The sequence below is a fragment of the Musca domestica genome, unplaced genomic scaffold (assembly GCF_030504385.1).
Source record: "Musca domestica strain aabys unplaced genomic scaffold, Musca_domestica.polishedcontigs.V.1.1 8, whole genome shotgun sequence".
NCBI classification, from domain to species: Eukaryota; Metazoa; Arthropoda; class Insecta; order Diptera; family Muscidae; genus Musca; species Musca domestica.
The window spans coordinates 2,680,816-2,700,181 of record NW_026712409.1 but is presented as its reverse complement, the minus strand read 5'-3'; the positions used below and the strand labels follow the sequence as shown (position 1 = coordinate 2,700,181).

The window sequence follows — 19,366 nt, the reverse complement described above, 5'->3', positions numbered from 1 at the left end:
GCACACACTTTTACACACTTATATATACATAGAAATAAACATTCCGACATACAGACATCTTAAGTAACAACAGCACACGCACTCAAGAATAAGCCACAAATGTATGACAAGAATATTGTGTGTGCGTGTGAGTGTGTATGCGTGTGGGTTGTAGATTTGTTTTAAAGAGAAATTGATTGGAACTCCTATAAAAATTGCTCTGCTGCCATTCGTATGGCATGGAATGCCAACCTCCCCCCCCAAAAAAAGAGAGAAATACCAGCAACAACATAAACACCAGTTACAACAAGCAAGGCAATGTCGACTAGTCTTAAATAAACATAAAATTTAATGAATAGAGGGAGGAGGCGTAGGAGAGATCGGGGATGAAGGGAATCCATGTCTTAGACACGAAACAAGAGACAGACACATACCATCAAACATGAGGTAAACATATGGAAACCTATGCCTGCCATACCGAACCGAACAAATCTCCAAGACACTTTGCGCTCCCAGATTAAGGCAGATTAAGTTTAAATCTCTAAATTGATCAATAATGGATTAAAGTTTTAATACCACACAAAAGTGATGGTCGCAATCGGATACAACCATCCAACCACAAGTGTCCACGAAAACAAAAACATTTGGCCAATAATTTTGCCAAAAGCCAGGCAGCCAAGCAGTCAGCCAGCAAGTCATCCGTATAGGCCACAACGCAGCGTTGGTGAGAGGAAACCTTTGCTAGCCAGTTAAACGAAGATTACCATAAAATGAAATGTTATGATTGAGAGAATTTTAACGATTGTGAATTTTTCCCAAGTGACTGCTAAAATGTTTTAAAATCAAATCACTGGAACTAATGGTGGTTCGTACACTTTAATGGGCCAATGTATGTTCGTGGTAAGGGGAAGAAGTGAAAATGTAAAAAGGTTTTATTCATGCATTTCAAATTGCACTCCCTATCCATTGCAGAGGAATATTTGAGCTATGCTTAAATCATGATTGATGTATACATAACATTCATCATTGCGAACGTGTTGCGTATACGCCACCTGAACCCGGCAAATTTTGTTCGATTGGGGTAGAGTGAAAAGCAGCTAGTTCTGAGGAAGTTGAATTTCTTCTTTTAATGGAAACTGATGGATGCAATCTAAAAGTTTTGTAGAAAACAGTATCTGCCAAAGACAAAATAGACCAAAAAATTACAAAAATTGGGAAGATAAAACAAATACTGCTAGACATGAGTTTTTAGGAATATGCGATATGCGTTAAAAAATAATTGTATTTCTGCGGGATTTATATTGGCGAAGACGCGGATCTTCTTAAGAATTACCATGCGAGCCAGCCCGACAGACAGACGAAATATATCATATAATGTTCAGAAATGCATTTATCCATGCAGATGTGTTTTTTAATGCGACATAAATATATGCGAATAAATATAAAAGGCATCTAATAAATGCAGTAATTTAGTCCATATTGGAGTCGATTATGAACTTGACAATAACATTACAGGGTGAGGTGAAAAAACTGCAACCAACTTCAGACTGCTGTCATTTCTCAGTCACGCGTCCGATAGCTGTTAAAATTATTCCAGTAACAGCTCATTATATTATTTACAAGCATACAAAAGCATTTTGGTGAGTATTTTCCAGAAAAAAAGTTATTCGTGATGGAATTCAAGCGTGATAGTGTGATTTCTTTATATTTGGCTGGAAAACCACAAGTGGCTATCGTTGGAGCACTCCAGCATTTAAATGTGAATAAATCTATTGTGTCTAGTACCAGCGTAGCCCGAAGTCAAGGAAACGGAGGGGAGAAAACAGCAACATCAGCAGAAATGGTTCGAGAAGTAAAGAAGCGACTTGATCGAAATCCGCGTCGCAGTGGCCGAAAAGTGGCTCGTGAGCTAAACAAATCGCAATATTCCATTCGGCATATATTAAAAAATGAGCTCGGGTTAAAACCATTGAAATTCCAAAAAGTGCAAGAACTTACACCGCAACAGAAAGAAAATAGACTCAAAAGAGCTAAAGAGTTGCTTCGCTTGGCCGAAAGTGGTGAACTGCCGAATTTAATTTTCTCCTTCTTCGATGAGAAAACATTCGTTGTCCAGCAAATGGCAAACAAACAAAATGATCGTGTTTACTTGCCAAAGAGGTCAGCTGAAAATGTAAACCTTCGGTTGTCCACCAAAACTCAAGCGCCGGCCATGGTGATGGTGTGGGCCGCCATAAAAGCCGATGGTCGTGGGATCAGAATAAATGCCGAATATTATCGCGAAAATATTCTGGAGGGCACGCAAACATTTTGGCCTCAGACCTTGGACCTTCCAACAGGACTCAGTACCATCGCACTCAGCATGCGGCACACAAGAATGGTTACAAAATGAGTTCCCTCGCTCATTTCCAGCGCACAATGGCCACCAAAACCTCCGGATATCAATCCGTTGGGCTATTGTGTTTGGAGTATTTTGGAAAGCAAGGTTGGCACTAACAAATTCCAAAGTGTCGATCACTTCAAGCAAGCGCTTCCCCGGGAATGGGCCAAAATACCGCAGAGCAACATTCGGGCAGCGTGTGACGGTTTCATTGTCCATTTGAAGGCCACAACTCGTGCCAAAGGTGACCAATACGAACAAATCTTAACTTATTCTAAAATGTGTTGCTATTTCCGACATTTTTTGCTTTCATTCAATAAAATTTAAAAAAACGTAGAAATGATGACGTTTGACTTTGTTGCAGTTTTTTTTATCTCACCCTGCATGGTCCTAACACGTCACAATATTTATATCATATTCATTTGGGTCCGATATGAAATGTAAAAACATTGTCTGAGGGAATACATCTCTCGGCAAAACCGACTGATACTTTTTAATCAATAGGTCCACGTATGAAATTATGACGAAATCTGTGACCAGAAAACATTTGTGAAAAATTGCAGATACCTATATCTGGCAAACATTTAAAGATTCAGTTAAAAATTGTGTCGGTTTACCAGCCAAATGGGCTCCCAGTGCTTGAAACCCTGTTGGATACCTCTGAAAATATTTCCCGAGGTACAATTACACATATACACACAAATACGCATATTTTTAGAAGGCTTCGAAGAAAAAGTCGAATTGAAATCAGATAAGAATTGTAAATGCGTCTAATCGAACAGTGCTTTTGCGTTGGAATCATACTGAAAATTTTCTTCGAGCTTTAAGAGCTGGCATTAAATAATTCAGCAGAACAGTACTTCAAAAGGTCTGAAACTTGACTTTCGCATATTGAAAAATATTTAAAAAAATGTTTAAGGATAAAAAACTTTGAAAAAGTTAAAATTCTCTAGGTTGGGGCCAAAAGACGACTTCAGACTTTGATCTTTTCTTGAATTCGAAACCTATTTCCGTCAAAAAAAGAAAAACCTACTAAAAACACAGCATTTTTCAAACTAGGATTAAATTATCACCAGTTATATCTTCTGTATTTCTATAAGTTGCCAACATTGCCTGAAGCATTTATTATGGACACAGAATCCTGGGGCCATCTTTTTTTCTTTTCAGTCTTAAATTTATTAAATGAAAAGACTGACATGCAACTAATGCTCACTTACGTTATCAACTTTTTGGACAACATGAATTATTAATGTCCATCCAACACACACACACTCACACAGTGATGCAGGACATACAACAAAACTACGTGTTTTAAATTCTATAATGACGACAAATAGTCCAGCTTTTCGCACGTTGTAGCCTCAACATCAAACAAACCAACAGAAGAAGAGGAAAAAAACACAACAGCGAATAAATAAATGTTGCATTTTTAAATTGTCAAAACGTGGCGTCAAGCCACAGGAAGCGTCACACATGTTGGCATTGGTTAATGTGTATGTATGGGTGTAGCCTAGGCGTGTGTTCTCGTTCAGGTGGTTGGAAGTGTGCCTATGAATTTTCAACAACCAAATACATACATAGGCACAATTTTCGTTTTCACATGTATATGTGTGCAGCTGTGTCAGTGTGTGTGAGTGTGGTGTGCGTGTGAATAAATGTGAAATAACGATCTGCATAATTCATATGTTTGTGGTTAAATATTCATATGTAGGAAAAATAAAAAAAAAGAAGAAGAACAAAAACAAAAATAAACCAAATACATATTCATGTGGGAATGTATCGGGGAAGAGAGATAGGGAGGGAGGCCATGTGAGGAATAGGGACATCCTATAAGCCAGCCTGTTGGCAACAAGCGAAAGTAGCTACATGCATATGTATGTGCAATTTACAATACAAAAGAAAATATGTTTTTATTTATTATAAACACCATCTACAAATGCTCCTCCCCACCAGCTTCCCTACCCCCATTGCATTATAAATACATATATACGTATGTATGTATATTCCTCTTTCAATAGCTAGGCTCCTGCTTAAATGTTTATTCGAATGTTTTATTTACAGTATTCGCATTATTTCGGTTCCTCATTCATTTCGCATCGCTTATGAAGGTATTTAGTCGAAAACAACAACAACGACAACACATTCACAATGTGTGAGTGTACCAATGTGTATGTGTGTGTGTGAGTGTGAACACAAATTATAAGTGCTAAGCATAACCAATGCAAATAGGTTGGGAGAGATTTGTTGATTTCTACACAAAACAAATTTGCCTGTGTTGCTTGGTTGGTTGCTTGCTTGACTGCATTTGCATATTAATCAAATGGATTGTTTTTGGCATTGCCGTTCGTTATATTTGTTGTTGTTGTTGTGGTTGGATGTCATTCACATAATTTTCCCTTTCGATTTTAATTATACCCTACAGTGCTATTTGTTGGAGTTCATGGTTAAATGGGTATTTTTTTAAAGAGTTTCGATCGAAATTTTCTTTTAATTAAATGGAGTCAATTCAGAAATTTATTTCAATTGAGGGAAAATACCAAAAAAAGAGAACCCATGTTTTCACCCATATTGCACCTGGCTTAATTTTGATATAAATATTATGATGGGCAGTGTTGGGATTAGACATGGAGTCGATCTGCTTTAAATGGTAATTACAATTTCTCGGTCTTTATTTTTTTTTTTTTTTTTTGGAGATACCAAGTGAACCCTATGTTCCATATTCACAGCTCTGTTAAGCTCTAATACTTACAGAAATATTGGAGCATAAAAAGTTTGAAAAGAAATAGTTTTAAAGAGTTTTTATTCTATTTTCAAAACTTTCTATTTTGCGGAAATGATACCTGACGGATCTGGATCTGGGATCCGAGATGTATCGAGAAATCATTTCGCATTTCATAAAAGCTAAGATTATTCAAAATGCTGACCCAAGAAAACTGAATCAGTCGATACTGTCGATTTTCACATTGGGCCAATGTTTTTTATTGAATTGCGATGTGAGAAGTTTAAACCAGATCGGATACTTACTTTGCACGAAGATCAGTTTTGGTGCGTAGGCATCTTATAAGGTTGGGTTTTTGGAAATTCGTACAAAAAGCGTACGAAAAGTATTAAAATGTAATAAAAATTCAATTCTCTGTTTGGACAAACGGAATCAGCTTGAAATTTCGACTGAGAGTTACTGATAGAGTGCAGGATAGATGTACCAACGGGTTCTTGGAAATTCGAATTTTAAGGTCACGAAAATTTCTTATGTGGTACTAAATTTCTAAAATGATACCATGTGGCATTATGTGAAGAGATAGAGCTTAAAACTTGAAATTTGGTATGAGAATCAAGGTTGGAAAGTAAGTTTGATATACAACAGGGGTTTTTGGAAATGTGTACTACAAGTGCAAGAAAGGTACTAAATGGTACTAAAATTGGAACTCTTTAGCCTAGGGTGAACGGATGAAGCTGGAATTTTGAAATTTTGTATTGGGGTCCCGGTTTGTAGGTGGTAGGAAATGTGTACTATAATCGCACGAAAAGTACTAAATACCATTTATGGTATTGGGTGATCAGATAGTGCTTGAAATTTAGTATTAGGGTCGCTTTTCATGTATAGCCTGGACATATGAAGGTGGTTTCGGAAATGTGTACTACAATTGTACGAAAAGTACTCAATTGTACTCCCAAATTCGTATCCCGAAATTTGATATTTAAATTACTGAAGTATTTGGGTTTGAGATCTGACGATGGTTTGGAATTGCCTCCTATATTTGTACGAAAAGTACTAAATAATACTAAATTTGGTATTGGGTGAAAGGATAGAACTGGAATTCCCAAAGTTGGTATTGAGGTCTCCGTTGGTATCTGGAATTGAGGTATGGAGGTGGTTTTTGAAATGTGTACTATAATCGAAAGTTAGGAAAGGAAAGTACTAAATTTTGTATTGGGTTAAGGCATAAATATGGAATCCTGTGGTTAAGATATAGAGGTGGTTTTGAAAATATTTACTATAATTGTTCGAAAAGTACTAATGTTACCAAATTTGGTATTGAGGTCTCTGTTGGTATCCGCTGTTGAGATCTGCTGGTGGTTTTGCGTACCAGAATTGTTTCAGAGGTACTAAATGATATTAATTTTGAATCACTGTTGATGATTGGAATGGAGAAATATAGATTGTTTTAGTAATGCGTACTAAATGTTACTAAATTTGGTATAGGATGAAGACATAGTGCTGAAATTCTGGAATTTTATTTGAGACCACTGTTGGTGTCTAGTGTTAAAGACGTTGATATAGTTATGAACAGAAAAATTGGAAGTGGGTCCATTAGTAAATATTCTCCCCCGTAGACTTCGAAATAAAAAATTTTGAAGATTTTTTTTTTTGAGTAAAAGTTAAAAATGTTCCTATTATTTCTTCCAAAAAGGAAAAACCTGAATAATATATAAAATCTTAAAATTCTGAAAACTTAGTAAAATTTATGAAGCTTTAATAAAAAATATTTGTCTAACGGAATTGTGAGTTTTGAGTACTGATACGAGCTAACACGAAGTGTTGAAACGAATCTAAAATTTTAAAATGTACTTCTGCTGAGGAAGTGGCAGACGCATTTAAAAAAAATAATTTAGAACTTTTATGACGAAAAAATATAAAGTGGAGCGACAAGCCCCACCTAGGCACGCAATCGTAGTTTGTCAAAAATCTTACGATGTGCAGAGTTTAAACCAAATCGGATGTTCTCCTCAAAAAGGCAGCAGAATCAAATCCAACCTGACTAAAGTAAGGCTATTACTATCGGCTCCGCATGTCCTGATTCGGATTTAATCCAAAATCGCCTAAGCTATAATTTCATTGGTTCACATTTTGGAAACCTAAGGAAATATACCCTCTCTAGCCATAAGGCTAAGAATAAAAAAAAACCCTCAACCAAGTAGATTGCAATTTTCTGGGGAACTTTCTTCTGACATCTCAGAAAGATGAGTTGTTGCCAGAGGTATAAACAGATAAACAAAATTTCAGAATAAAGGCAGACTTATAAATTTTCCATACGCCCCAATACTGTAGCGTGTCAAACATTCGGCTAAGCCCAAATATCACACATCCGTTAAAAGTAAAAAAATACATTAAAATAATTGTGGTAGCTGATGCCGCCTGAATGACAACACCACCGAATCCATATCGGTCGCCATCATTCACAATGAATGCTACCCATCCCATTCCATCCTTCATCCATCCATCCATACCCACATCCATACCAGAAACCCAAAAACCGTTTTTATGAATTAAACAAAAACAAAGCCAAACAAAATCAACAAGTTTTTGATCATTGACAATGCGGGGTGCTTTTGTTGGTATTGTTGTTGGTGTCGCTCTTGTTGTTTTTGTACGGGGTTCTAACCAACCATTTCGAACTGTTGCTTTTGCTGGGGTGACAAACACTGATTTTTGATTCACTTTCACACCTCAGTGGTTTTCACTGTTTCGTAATAAGGCCGCCGCCGCCGCCGATGACAACAACAAGCCAGCCAACTGAGGCAAAAAGGGAAAACCGGAAGATAAAGCATCACTCAAACACATATATAACGAAAAGAAATGCAAAAAATAAACGAAATTAAATAATATTAATGAATACAAGCAATTAATAATAACGAAACAAACAGACAAAAAAATGTTGAGAAAATTCATTCATAGAAAATTTGAAACAGAGAATCGTAGTTGCTGTGGCATTGTTGCTGTGGCAGTTCTTGCAATTCATTCTGAGGCCGATGATGAAGATGACGATGTTGATGTCTTCATGCTGTGCCACCAGACGTTAGCCATGGCGGACTTGTTAAGGCGCCCACTGTGCCACAAACGTTGGCCACCAACCACATTCGGTCGTTTCTGATTCAAGCGACCAGGAATTCTGTCAGAGGCGTCATTCATCAATTAATTTCTCATATATCTGTCGGGGTTTTTTGCATGTGGTCGTTGGTCACCGTCAGGTGGCTCATAAATGTGTATTTTTATTGTCTTCCTTTCCGAGAATCATGGCAAAACAATTTCCGTTTATAAGTCGGCGAAATATTTTGGTAGCTATCGGTTACCTGGTATTTGTGACTAAACCTAGATGATGAGACAATTATTTTTAATTGAGAGGAAATAGCATTTAATAGCTTTGTGTATTCAGTAATAATTTATTCATAGATATTTTTATATTTTATTGTTATAGAACACAAGATACAAACGAGTTAAGAATATTAGGATTTTTTTAGTTTCGAAACTATTTAATACTCCTGAAAGCACTAGGCATTTCATGGCAGCCTACAGTTTTCAAGAGAAAACCTTAGTTTCAATATACTCAAGCTTTTACTAGATTTCAGAAGAATGTATAAAATTTAAAAAAAGCTTAAAAATATTTAAAAAATTATTTCCCACCAATCTGGGGGGTTTTTTAAAGATATTCCTACAACATACACGTTTATGATTTTTTTCTCAACAAGCATGTGGATAGCCACGAAAGGCCTTTAAAAATATCCTCACAATCCAATTGCATTGCTCTGAAGTTTTGTGAAAAAATGTTCTTAACCTAAACTATTTTCATTTCTCTGAAGTGAAATTAAAAAAAAATATTCTTAGAAAAGAATGTTGTTTGCTTTCAAGGATATATTTTTTTTTTAAATTGAGGCTCTAGAAAATTCGTGTTTAAGAGTCATTTTATTTTTTATTATTTTTTTTTATTTAAATTTAAAAAAAAAATCTGGAAAAATTCCACGCCTTCTTCTTCAAAAAGTCTTGACAAATACTTTTACAAAAACAAATTCTATTACTCTGAGGGGTCTCTTCAAAAATAAAAAGGAATTTCGATTGCTCAGAGAGATCTTTGAAAAATCGTGCTAAAAACGCTATCCGACTTCGGTTCGTAAAAACGTCTTTTATCACTCGATTTTGTCGACAGATTTATACCCTCAGCCAATATTCCACTACATAAATATATTTTGGCTTGCGTTATGATTATTCAAAAAGTTGAATCTTTATGGGAGAGACTCCGAAGGAATCGGCTAATATTATCCATTTCGCATATGATGTAAGTCTGATATAAATATTACAATATGCCAGATTTGGACTATATCGAATACTTCCTTCACTTTATATGAGATATGTAATAATTTTTGGATACTTTTGAAATATGCCAGATATAGTGGACCCAAATGTTTAATTTTACTGAAAAATATAGAGATTTTCAAAATTTAAAGAAAATCGAAAATTTATTTTCAATTTTATTCCAACAATTTTTAATCAAAAATTTAATCTTTTGTTAAAGAGGTACGAGAATGAGTGGTCCGATTAACTCCACATTCATATCAGGGCTCTGCTTGAGAGAAATAGTTCGATATGCAAAGTTTGAAAAAAATCGGACCTTTGTTTTGCAAATTATGAGAGATAAAAATACTAAAAATTGTGACTCTTTGTGGAGGAGGTACCAGAAAGATGGGCCGATATCTATCATCCCACACCAGATCTTGTATTAGTAACAATATCGGGAAGTGCGAAATTTGAAGAGAGACTGATGAGTGTTTCATGAGGTTTTTGTTATTCAAAAATGTAGACCCGCGCGGGGATGTACCAGAAGTAGTGGGTCGATATATTTTCACACCAGATCTTATGGTAATAGATATGTGCGATACGTAAAATTTGAAAAGAATCGGATGTTTATCAAAAATATTGACCTCTTGTAGGGAAGGTATCAGAAAAAGTGGGTCATTCCATTCATACCTGATCTTGTGTTGGTAAAAATATTGGAATGAGTGAAGATTAAAATTAAACTCTCATTTTATGAGAGTTTTGGTAATTCCAGTTCTGACCCGTTTTTGAGGAAGTACCAGAAATAATGGTCCTATAGATTTAATTTTCACACCAGATATTGTTTTAGTAGAAATATTAGGATGTGTGAAATTTAAAGAGATTTGGATGCTCAATTTGTTTTAACGATCTTTTTGGTTATTCGAAATGTTGACCATTTGTGGGGGAGGTACCAGAAGGGGTGGACCGATATATTTCATTTTACACCTGGTCTTAAGTTGTTATTCAGATGCACCGAACTTGAAATAAATCGGATACTCATTTCGCGTTTTACGAGCTTTATGGTAATACCATATTTTGACCCCCTATGGAGGAGGTGCCAGAAGGAGTAGACCGTTCTATCCTTTCTTCATAACAGATCTTGTATATGTAGCAATATTTGAATGCGAAAAATTTAAAGACACATTTTATAAGTGTTATAATTGTTCAAAATGTGCACCCTTTGTGGGAGAGGCACTTGATAGGGACAATATTGTCAATTTTCTCACCGATATTGCCCATCTCGAACTCGATCTTAGTTTGATAATAATATTAGGATGGACCAAGTTTGGATCAAATTGGATACTCCCATTGAGAGTTATCGCCCGTATCATCCAGATAAAAAGGCAGATAGATGGTCGGATGGTCACCCCCGATCGACTCCAAATATCCTAAAACGAGTTTGGTTCAAAGAGACCTAGTATATAAAACCGATATTTCGTTGAGACACGTTTTGGAGGTATCAAATGATATGTTCTCTCTGTAGCCATGTGGCTGAGGGTCTTTGATTTCTATACTCCAATTTTAATTGTTAACCATCATCTCCAGTTTATTTTTGATCTTTGGGAGCCTAATTTTTTCACTCGAAGGGTGTCGTTTCCAAGCCAGCGTTACTTGATGCTTTAGATGCTTTAAAGTCAACATTTCATCAAAAATAATTTTCGATGCGTATAATCAGTGATAATTTTTTTTTAACTCCAAAAACTACTACGATTCTCTCCACTCCTGAGGGTCTTGAGAGACTGATAATAAATGCCATCAATAGTTGATTCTTTAAACTTATAAAATATTTTGAAATCACCCAATTTTATTTTGTTTTTAAATATTTTTTTTTCACAAAAATACCCATTTTATTCCTTTCCAATATTTTCTAACCCATCATCATATTTTGTTTCTTTACAGATGCACGAAGCTGTGTTACTTGTGACAAAGTGTTAGCCGAACTCGAAAAAATCGACGATGACACTGATTCATTCGGTGTGGATTTCGTTAAAATCAACGACAAACGTTTAGCCAAACAATACGGCATCAAGAATTTCCCAGCACTGACATATTTCAGGTAATAATAAATCGATGCCGAGCAGACTATGTGTCACTTGGACCCCTTCATTATGACCATACTGAATCGAATACCCAATTTTTCACACACAAATTCGCATCCAAATTTACAGGGAAAAAGAACCAATTATCTACGATGGCGATTTGATGGATGAAGAGGGTGTACTCGATTTCCTCACCTCCTTGGAGGCCATGGATCTGCCCGACCGCATTGAAGAAGTCAATGCCAAGATTTTGCTGAAAATCATCGAAGACACCGACTTTGTAGCTGTGCTATTCTGTGAGTATTTTATGTTTCATTTCTTTTTTGTTGTGTTATTTGTAAAGATTATTTTTTTGGTTCTTGAGAAAAGAATAATTATTTTTCATGAGGTTTTCAATTTCCACCAAAAAAAAAAAGAAGTGGAAATGAAGAAATCGTTTTTAAGCTGTTGCAGTTTCTTTAAGAGTTTTAGTAGAGTTAAAAGCAAATAGCAAACGTGACTAAAATACACAGTTTAGATAAGCAGTAGAACGGGCCTTTTTGCAAAACCGAAGAAGGCCACACATCAGCCAAACAAATAAACAAACACACACATACGCACTCAAGAAAATATATATTTCTAGAGATTTAACCAAGTTTTGTAGTTTTGTGACTAACTCTTCTGCAATCAATCTATCGACAAAAGAAAAGACCGCACACACAGAAGAAGAAAAAAAGGAAGAACAGAAAATGTATTGTTTCTAAATGTTTAACAAAAAATGAAACAGAGAATGAAATGTGACGTTCTCCGTTCAACTCAACTCCTTCTAAGAAAATAAAACACCCAACAACAAATCAAAGTGTAAAAAATCTGACAAAAATCTATTCATTTATTCGAATTGATCACACAGGTCCTGATCACTCTACTTGTCCGCCCAGGGTTATGGGTAAGTTTGGGTTCACTGTGACCTTTAGACCCTATTCCAAAAACAACAACAAAATAATTTCCAACTGATCTCAAATAAAACCCTGCAAGTTTTTGATTGAATTAAAATCCCTCGTTCCTCTTGTGAATGATTCCAGCAACAACAGCAATAAAATGCCTTCTTTTCCTCGATAGTTGACCAACTATTTTCTAATTTTCTAACCCACTAATACACTTACCTACAGTATAATAATGTACAAAAATGAAAACCGTTCCATATTGCATTTTTCTTTGGAACATAGCAAAATGTGTCCCAAAGGAGTTAAAAAAATGGCTTACAAAATGAGTGTCCTTTGGTATGCATGTTATTACGATTACTCTTTACAAAAATGGCCAAGCAGCAACATATGCACCACTTTTCCCCTCTATCGCCCTGCAAGACCACAAAAATAACCAAAATTTGATCCTGCCCAAATGTAACACATCAACTTGACATACCTATAAATAAATAGTTTTATGGCTGTCATCTTTAGGTGATTCTCCTCATAATGAGAGGCATCAATCAACAGCCTTAAAATAAGATACAATTTTCTCTGGGTGACCCTGAATAACATTGTTTGTAAACAAAGATATAATAGGTGTGTTTGATATTTAAATAAGTTAAGTTAAATGAGTGCTTGATAACTCAAAAGTCCTTTAAAAAAAAGCAAATAGAGAGAGAATTTTGAAAGTTGAGACACTGAAGTCAACATTACCTCCTAAAAGTCTAAATTTACCCAAACAGGTATTCATAAATGTTAAAACAACATTTTAGAAAAATTACGTCACAGACTTAACCAATTTTCACAATAAGTCACCAAAGCAAATGAGGGTGATCAAAAAACTAGGAAATATTTTCATGTTGTCTTTATCAACATTGTTGGAAAATTTTCCTTGGTAAAAATTAAATATGGAGATTATTTTTTCTTGGTAACTTTTAGGGAAATTTGATGAAGAATATTTTTGTCGCTGATGTCATGCTTCTAAAATGATGTTTTGAAGGAGAATTTTGCAGAAACTCACATAAAGTAGGGCTTTAACCCCAAAATGTGTTTTTTTAATAATTCGTAATTCCTGGAGTCGAAATAAAGGTGTGGGTATATAAGCAGCTTAAAGTCTTCGCATGGCATATTTTGCGACATGACATAAAGAAATGCTAAGCCGCACTTAAATTCTGCCGTCGTTCCCCCTTATTATTTGACATTAATATGGCTAGCCATGATGCTAAGCTGCTTATGTAACCTCACCTTAAGGTTTAGACTTTTATGTATTCTAATAATTCTATAACAAATAAATTTGTAAAACATTTTGACTTGCTACGATTATGTTTTAAAGGAGTTTTCAACCATATTAACATTTTGAAGTAAAATAATCCTTGTATTTCTTTATTCATAATTCTGCTGAAGACACAATATACCTTAAAAATAAGATTTATAAGGAATCTTAATCCGAAAATTTTCTCTATTTATTTATGCCCTTAGCCAAATGGCTACAAATGGTATATATTTAATACGGGCAAAACGTGCCTCATCAAAAAAAAAAAAAAAAAGTTTTGGACCGTAAATCTCTTTGGACCAAATCCGTTTTAGGACATTTGGAGTCTATCTAAGGGTGTCCAACCGTCTGTCTGGCTGGTGCGCACGATAATTTACGAAGGCAGTATCCGATTTGGATCGAGTTCGGAGATGGGCAATATCGGTCTACTCCTTCTGGTACCTTCCACACAAAAGGTCAAAATTTTCAAACAAAAAAAAATCGATTTTCCTCCAACATTGAAAATCCTAATATTTGCATCAGTGCTAGGTCAGGGACAAAAAATGGGCAATATCGGCCCACCCATTAAGTACCTTCCCCCCAAAAAAGGTGAAAATTGTCCGAATAGACAATTTTCCCTATGGAACAAAAAGTATCATCTAATTTCGGACAAACTTTGGAAATCTTCAAATTATTAGTGCTAGGTCAGCTGCAAAATTTTACAATACCGACCTACTATATCAAGTACCCAACACACAAAGTGTCAAAAATTTGTGAATAACCATGAGGCTCTTAAAACGCGAAATGAGCATCCGATTCCTTTCAAACTCGATACATTCCAATATTTCTACTAACACAAGATCTGGTGTAAAGATGATAGATATCGGTCCACCCATTCTTGTACCATCCTCACAAAGGCTCACAATTTTCAATACTTATATCTCTAATAATTTGCGAAACATGACAGCGATTTTTTTCAAACTAGGTGTAACTAAATATTTCCCTCAACCAGAAATCTGATGTGAATATGGAATTTATCGGTCCACTCCTTCTCGTACATTCCCCACAAAAGGTTGAATTTTGATTCACAATTATTCGTATAAAATCGAAAATGAATTTTCGATATTTCTTAAATTTTGCACAACCCAATTTTTTCAGTATTAGATGGAGTGGAATACGTCGGTCCACTATATCTGGTACCTCACGCACATTTCAACACTTTCCAAAAATTATCGCAAATGTCATATAAAGACTTTGGTCATATGCCAAATGGACAATATTGGCCCGCTCTTTCGAAGCCGCCTCCATAAAGAGTCAACAGTCCGAATAATCATAATGCAAGTTCAGCCACATTGGCTGAGGGCATACATCCATCGGCAATACCGACTGATACCTTTTAACTTGATATTTACAAAAAAAATCGCTTTTGTGAGGAGAAAGTGAGCAGATATATTGGATTTTTGACAGATATTTTGAGATGAACGAGATTTGAAGAAAATCTGGCACTAAAATTATATTTTTTATAATTTTTCTTCAACGTATTGTTCTTTTACTAATGGGGGATACAAGAACAAGTTTTGTTAAGAGACTAGAGGTCTACAACCCATAAGATTGAACAGGGTGGTAGCAAAATTTAAAAACATTAAACCTTTGAATATACCTCCTTGGCCTTTGGAAGTCTGACCTAAAAATAGTAACTGAAGAATCGTTCAAAAGCGCATAGAGTTCAGTTATAAATTCCCTCAATAAAACGGGCCAACACAAGAAAAAAAAAAGAACTCGATATCGACAGAAAATATGTAATTATTTTTTGGAAAAATATGGAAAAATTTGTTCCTTTATATTCTCCACCATTTTAATATGGCCCCGACTGGAATCAAAGAAGTAAAAACACTCCGAAATATTGACACTACAAGTCCAAAAACAGAAAAACTTTCCAATATAATATAGGTCCAAATATATCCTAAGAGGTAGTTTTCATTTATGACTTTTCGCCATTCAACACACCTTCAAGGATTACACATAAAATCCTTAAACACATGACATTTTAATTCCACACTTCCCAAACATTTAATTCACCCCCCTCCACACCATGTCCAAAGGTAACATTTTATTTTCATTCAATTAAGAAATTCCTACCCGAAATCTATTATCACACACAGGGCATTTTAATCTATAAATGGAAATTGTGGTCCCCCAGTCTCTGGAATCTATTAAAATGCTTTTACATTCATGGAGAAATGTTTGTCGATGTCGATTGCATAAATTATAAGTGCCAATGACAAATGCGTGAGCTGCAAACAGATAAGCAAAAAAAGGAAGAAGAAGAAAAGGCAATGAAGAGTGGGGCGGGGGCTAAACCGCACGTGAGGAAATTGCTGGTAAAATAATAATACAGGAGTCGAAGGAGGAGGTAGAGGCAGCTAAGAGAAAGGAAACAAATATGCCACGAAATTAATTGAAATTCATTGAATATTGATGGGACCAAGCTACATATAGGCTAGGCGGGGGTCGGTAAAACGCTGAATATTACTTTGTCACAGGAAATGTCGTTTTGAAAGCGAAGTGTACAAACGGAAGGATTTGAATGGAAATTTATGGGAATTTTATTGTTATCATAATGGAGATTAATAAATGGCAAATATGGAAATTTTCGATATCCTTGATGTGTTTTGTCAACTCAAAAGAGATTTTGTGTTAACTTTTCACATCGCTTTTGAAAATTCCCCCACAACATTGTTGCTAATTATGTGGCCAAACAACAACAAGAACAACAACATTGATGTCGAAGATTTTGACCCAATGTTGTCGTTGCGTACTGTCCCCCTTTCAATTTCCTACAAAATGTACAAAATCTAGTAAAACATGCAAATAAATGTACCAGAAGCCCATAGATTTTGTGAAAACCAGAAAAAAAAACTGACAAAATAATGAACTGAAATAAAAAAAGAAGGCAACGACAGCAGCAACAACATTTGGGGATATTTTTAGATACGTCTGCAGTGGCAACAACCAACAAAGCAACCACAACAACAGCTACACTTTTAGCCGACAATAATCATGGCAAGGAATGCCAATCTTCTAATAGGACTAGAGGGCGAGGGGGGCGACAGGGAATTCGTACATTCTATGGGCGGACTGACTGGCAATGGTCAATGTTTTTATTATTCCGAACGCATACTTTGCTGTTCACAGGCAGTCAGTCTGTAGTAAGCAGTCAACAGCCACTCTACAGATTGAGCAACAACAACAACAGCAGCAATAACACCAGACCACGAGAAAACTATTCATCTATATTAACTTTATGGGCAAATGAAGGAACGAACGAACAAACGCTCCCAGTCAGTTCGCTTAGAACTGAACTGAAAATCAACTGCAAGGAAATGCTTGCGTCTGGGCCGTAGAAGAGCCAGTAGCCAGTTTATTAGTCAAGAAGATCAGGTCGATTGTTTGTTTGTTCGTTTCGTTAGAATATCTGTCAGTGTGCGTAGCATAGACTACATTAGCTTTGGGTAGCAGGACATAGAGTGGGGGTAGGCGGGAGATAGATAGCCTCAAGACATTTGAATTTCTTTGCAGCCGGTGCGTCAATATTAGAGAAAATTCGTACGAAATAAAAAATGGCCAAGTGCGATGAGTACTTGGCCTCATCGCCTCGCCCCTGCCTCCCCGTTTTCACTCTCTCCTCCTCCGCCACCTCACCTTCTTTCAATGCACCGACTAATATAATAATATACAGTTGTTTTAACAAATTGTTTAGTTTTGAAATTAAAATTAGAAAATGAAGACACACATTTGTTACATTCGAAATGGCCGGCCGATAGACAGACACTTGCAGGCGGAAAGACAGACGGATGGACGGACCAATTCAATGAAAACAATTTAAACAAAAGTTGAACAACGGGTGTGTTCAGCCATGCTGTTGTAAAAGAAATAATCGAACTCACACACACACACACTAACACTCACCTATAGACATCAAATTCACAGCTACAGATGTCTTAGCTCTTGCAATCTATCACTGGCGCCCACGCCATTTACATAACCGCCCGAGCCCTACACCAGCCACCTACCACCACCCTTCTCCCCACTTCTGGGCACTACTCTAAAATTGTGTGTGTTTTGCCTTTTTTTTCTCATTTTTCCATTAGCCTAAGTGAGGTGAGGAACGATTTTTCCACACAACAACAACACCAAAAGCAACAACATAAAGACACCAACTGAAATGAAAAATGAAATAACCAAAGAAATGTAAACTCAATTTGTTTCGTAATCCATCTACAACACAATGGAACTACGGCATGTTGATGTACTAAATTGCAACACATGGCAAAAGTTTACTTTCAGTTATGGCCAAAAACGATATATCACTTCTGGCCCTGTCATATTTCCAGACCAAGGGGCAGTTCAAGCAAGCAAGCCTGTATATGAAAAACTAATATTTTCTATAGCAAAAGGAAAAAAAATAAAAATTTTAATTTTTTTTTGTTCTTAATTTATGATGAAGTTTGAATGGGTAAAGAATGTCTCCATTCAGATGCCAGACAGGTTCAAAAATGCTATTTTTCATATGGCATTTTTCAAATACCCCCAGAGGGTGTCACCTTTGATGGGGAGATATGTGGTCAAATATGTTTAAGTGGGCCCCTTCATTTATGTTAGCTGACGATACAATTCCGATATGCCAAAGTCGATTTCATTCAAATGAAGATGACATTATTTGGGAACAACCATTAGGCCATCAACCAGATTTGTATACCCCTAACCATAACATGGAGGGTACACAAGGTTTATCATTCGGTTTGTAAAATCAGCTTAAAATTCTAACCAGAATTAGCCATGTCCGTCTGACGCTACCTTTCGAAAGTAATTTAGAGTGCTTAAATTTGGTACACATGAGTTTGGGTCTGATTTTTTCGTATAGTCCCCATATAACGGTACCTCATTTTAAGCATTTCGACGATTTTCGGCTCATTTTGTCAACGGCATTGTCTGGAATTTGGTATTAAAGTTTCTAATGGGGGTCTAACTGCCTTACAAATAAATGCTGATATAGGTTCTCATTTTGACTTTGTGTAGATCTGCAAAAGTACGACCTGACCGAACTTACTACGTTTTGACAGTTTTATTTAACGTTTAAGCCCGAAAATTTTGGCTTGCGGATTTCTTTAAAATATCTATGATCGGAGGTGGTACCATATGGAACCGCCCCAGAAATTGGGTAGAAATTGGAAATAAGGGTTATATCTACAAATACAAATTTTCTTTCGAAACCCCATATCCAAACTCGGAAAGAAACAAAAATTATAAATGATGTATTAAAAAGAGAAACAAGTATAAAATCTGTAAGTTCCGTTAAAAATTCTGTTAAAATCTGTTATTTTAAGGTCTATACGACAAGGACCTGCACAGGCAATTTGTGTCATAAGCCATAACAATATTCAAATGCGAAACTTGAAAAAATCGGTTAATAATTTAGCTAACATCATCAAAATACAGAATATCGGGAGGTACCGTTATATGGGGGCTATACAGGCAATCTCCTGTCATAGGCTGTGGCATCCATAACGAACATCAAGTACCAAATTTGAAAGAATTCCGGTGAATAATGTCGCTAAAATCAACAAAGTACCGAATATCGGGAGGTACCGTTATTAGGGGGATATGCAAAGACGTGGAGCT

The 19,366-nt window shown here is 35.8% G+C and overlaps 1 protein-coding gene across 13 annotated transcripts in view; it reads left to right on the top strand.

Annotated features, from left to right (window-relative positions):
• The window catches only part of LOC101896609 (uncharacterized), a 96,127-nt gene that overhangs the window by 19,809 nt on the left and 56,952 nt on the right, over positions 1-19,366 (top strand). For 7 of the 13 annotated variants that reach the window (XM_011297545.3, XM_005191402.4, XM_011297548.3 and 4 more), the window contains exons 3-5: positions 11,349-11,505; positions 11,618-11,784; positions 12,378-12,413. In XM_011297545.3, the coding sequence (XP_011295847.1) occupies positions 11,349-11,505; positions 11,618-11,784; positions 12,378-12,413 (360 nt within the window). The remainder of the gene's footprint in view (positions 1-11,348; positions 11,506-11,617; positions 11,785-12,377; positions 12,414-19,366) is intronic. The other 6 variants (XM_005191403.4, XM_011297549.3, XM_005191401.4 and 3 more) reach the window with 1 other exon arrangement.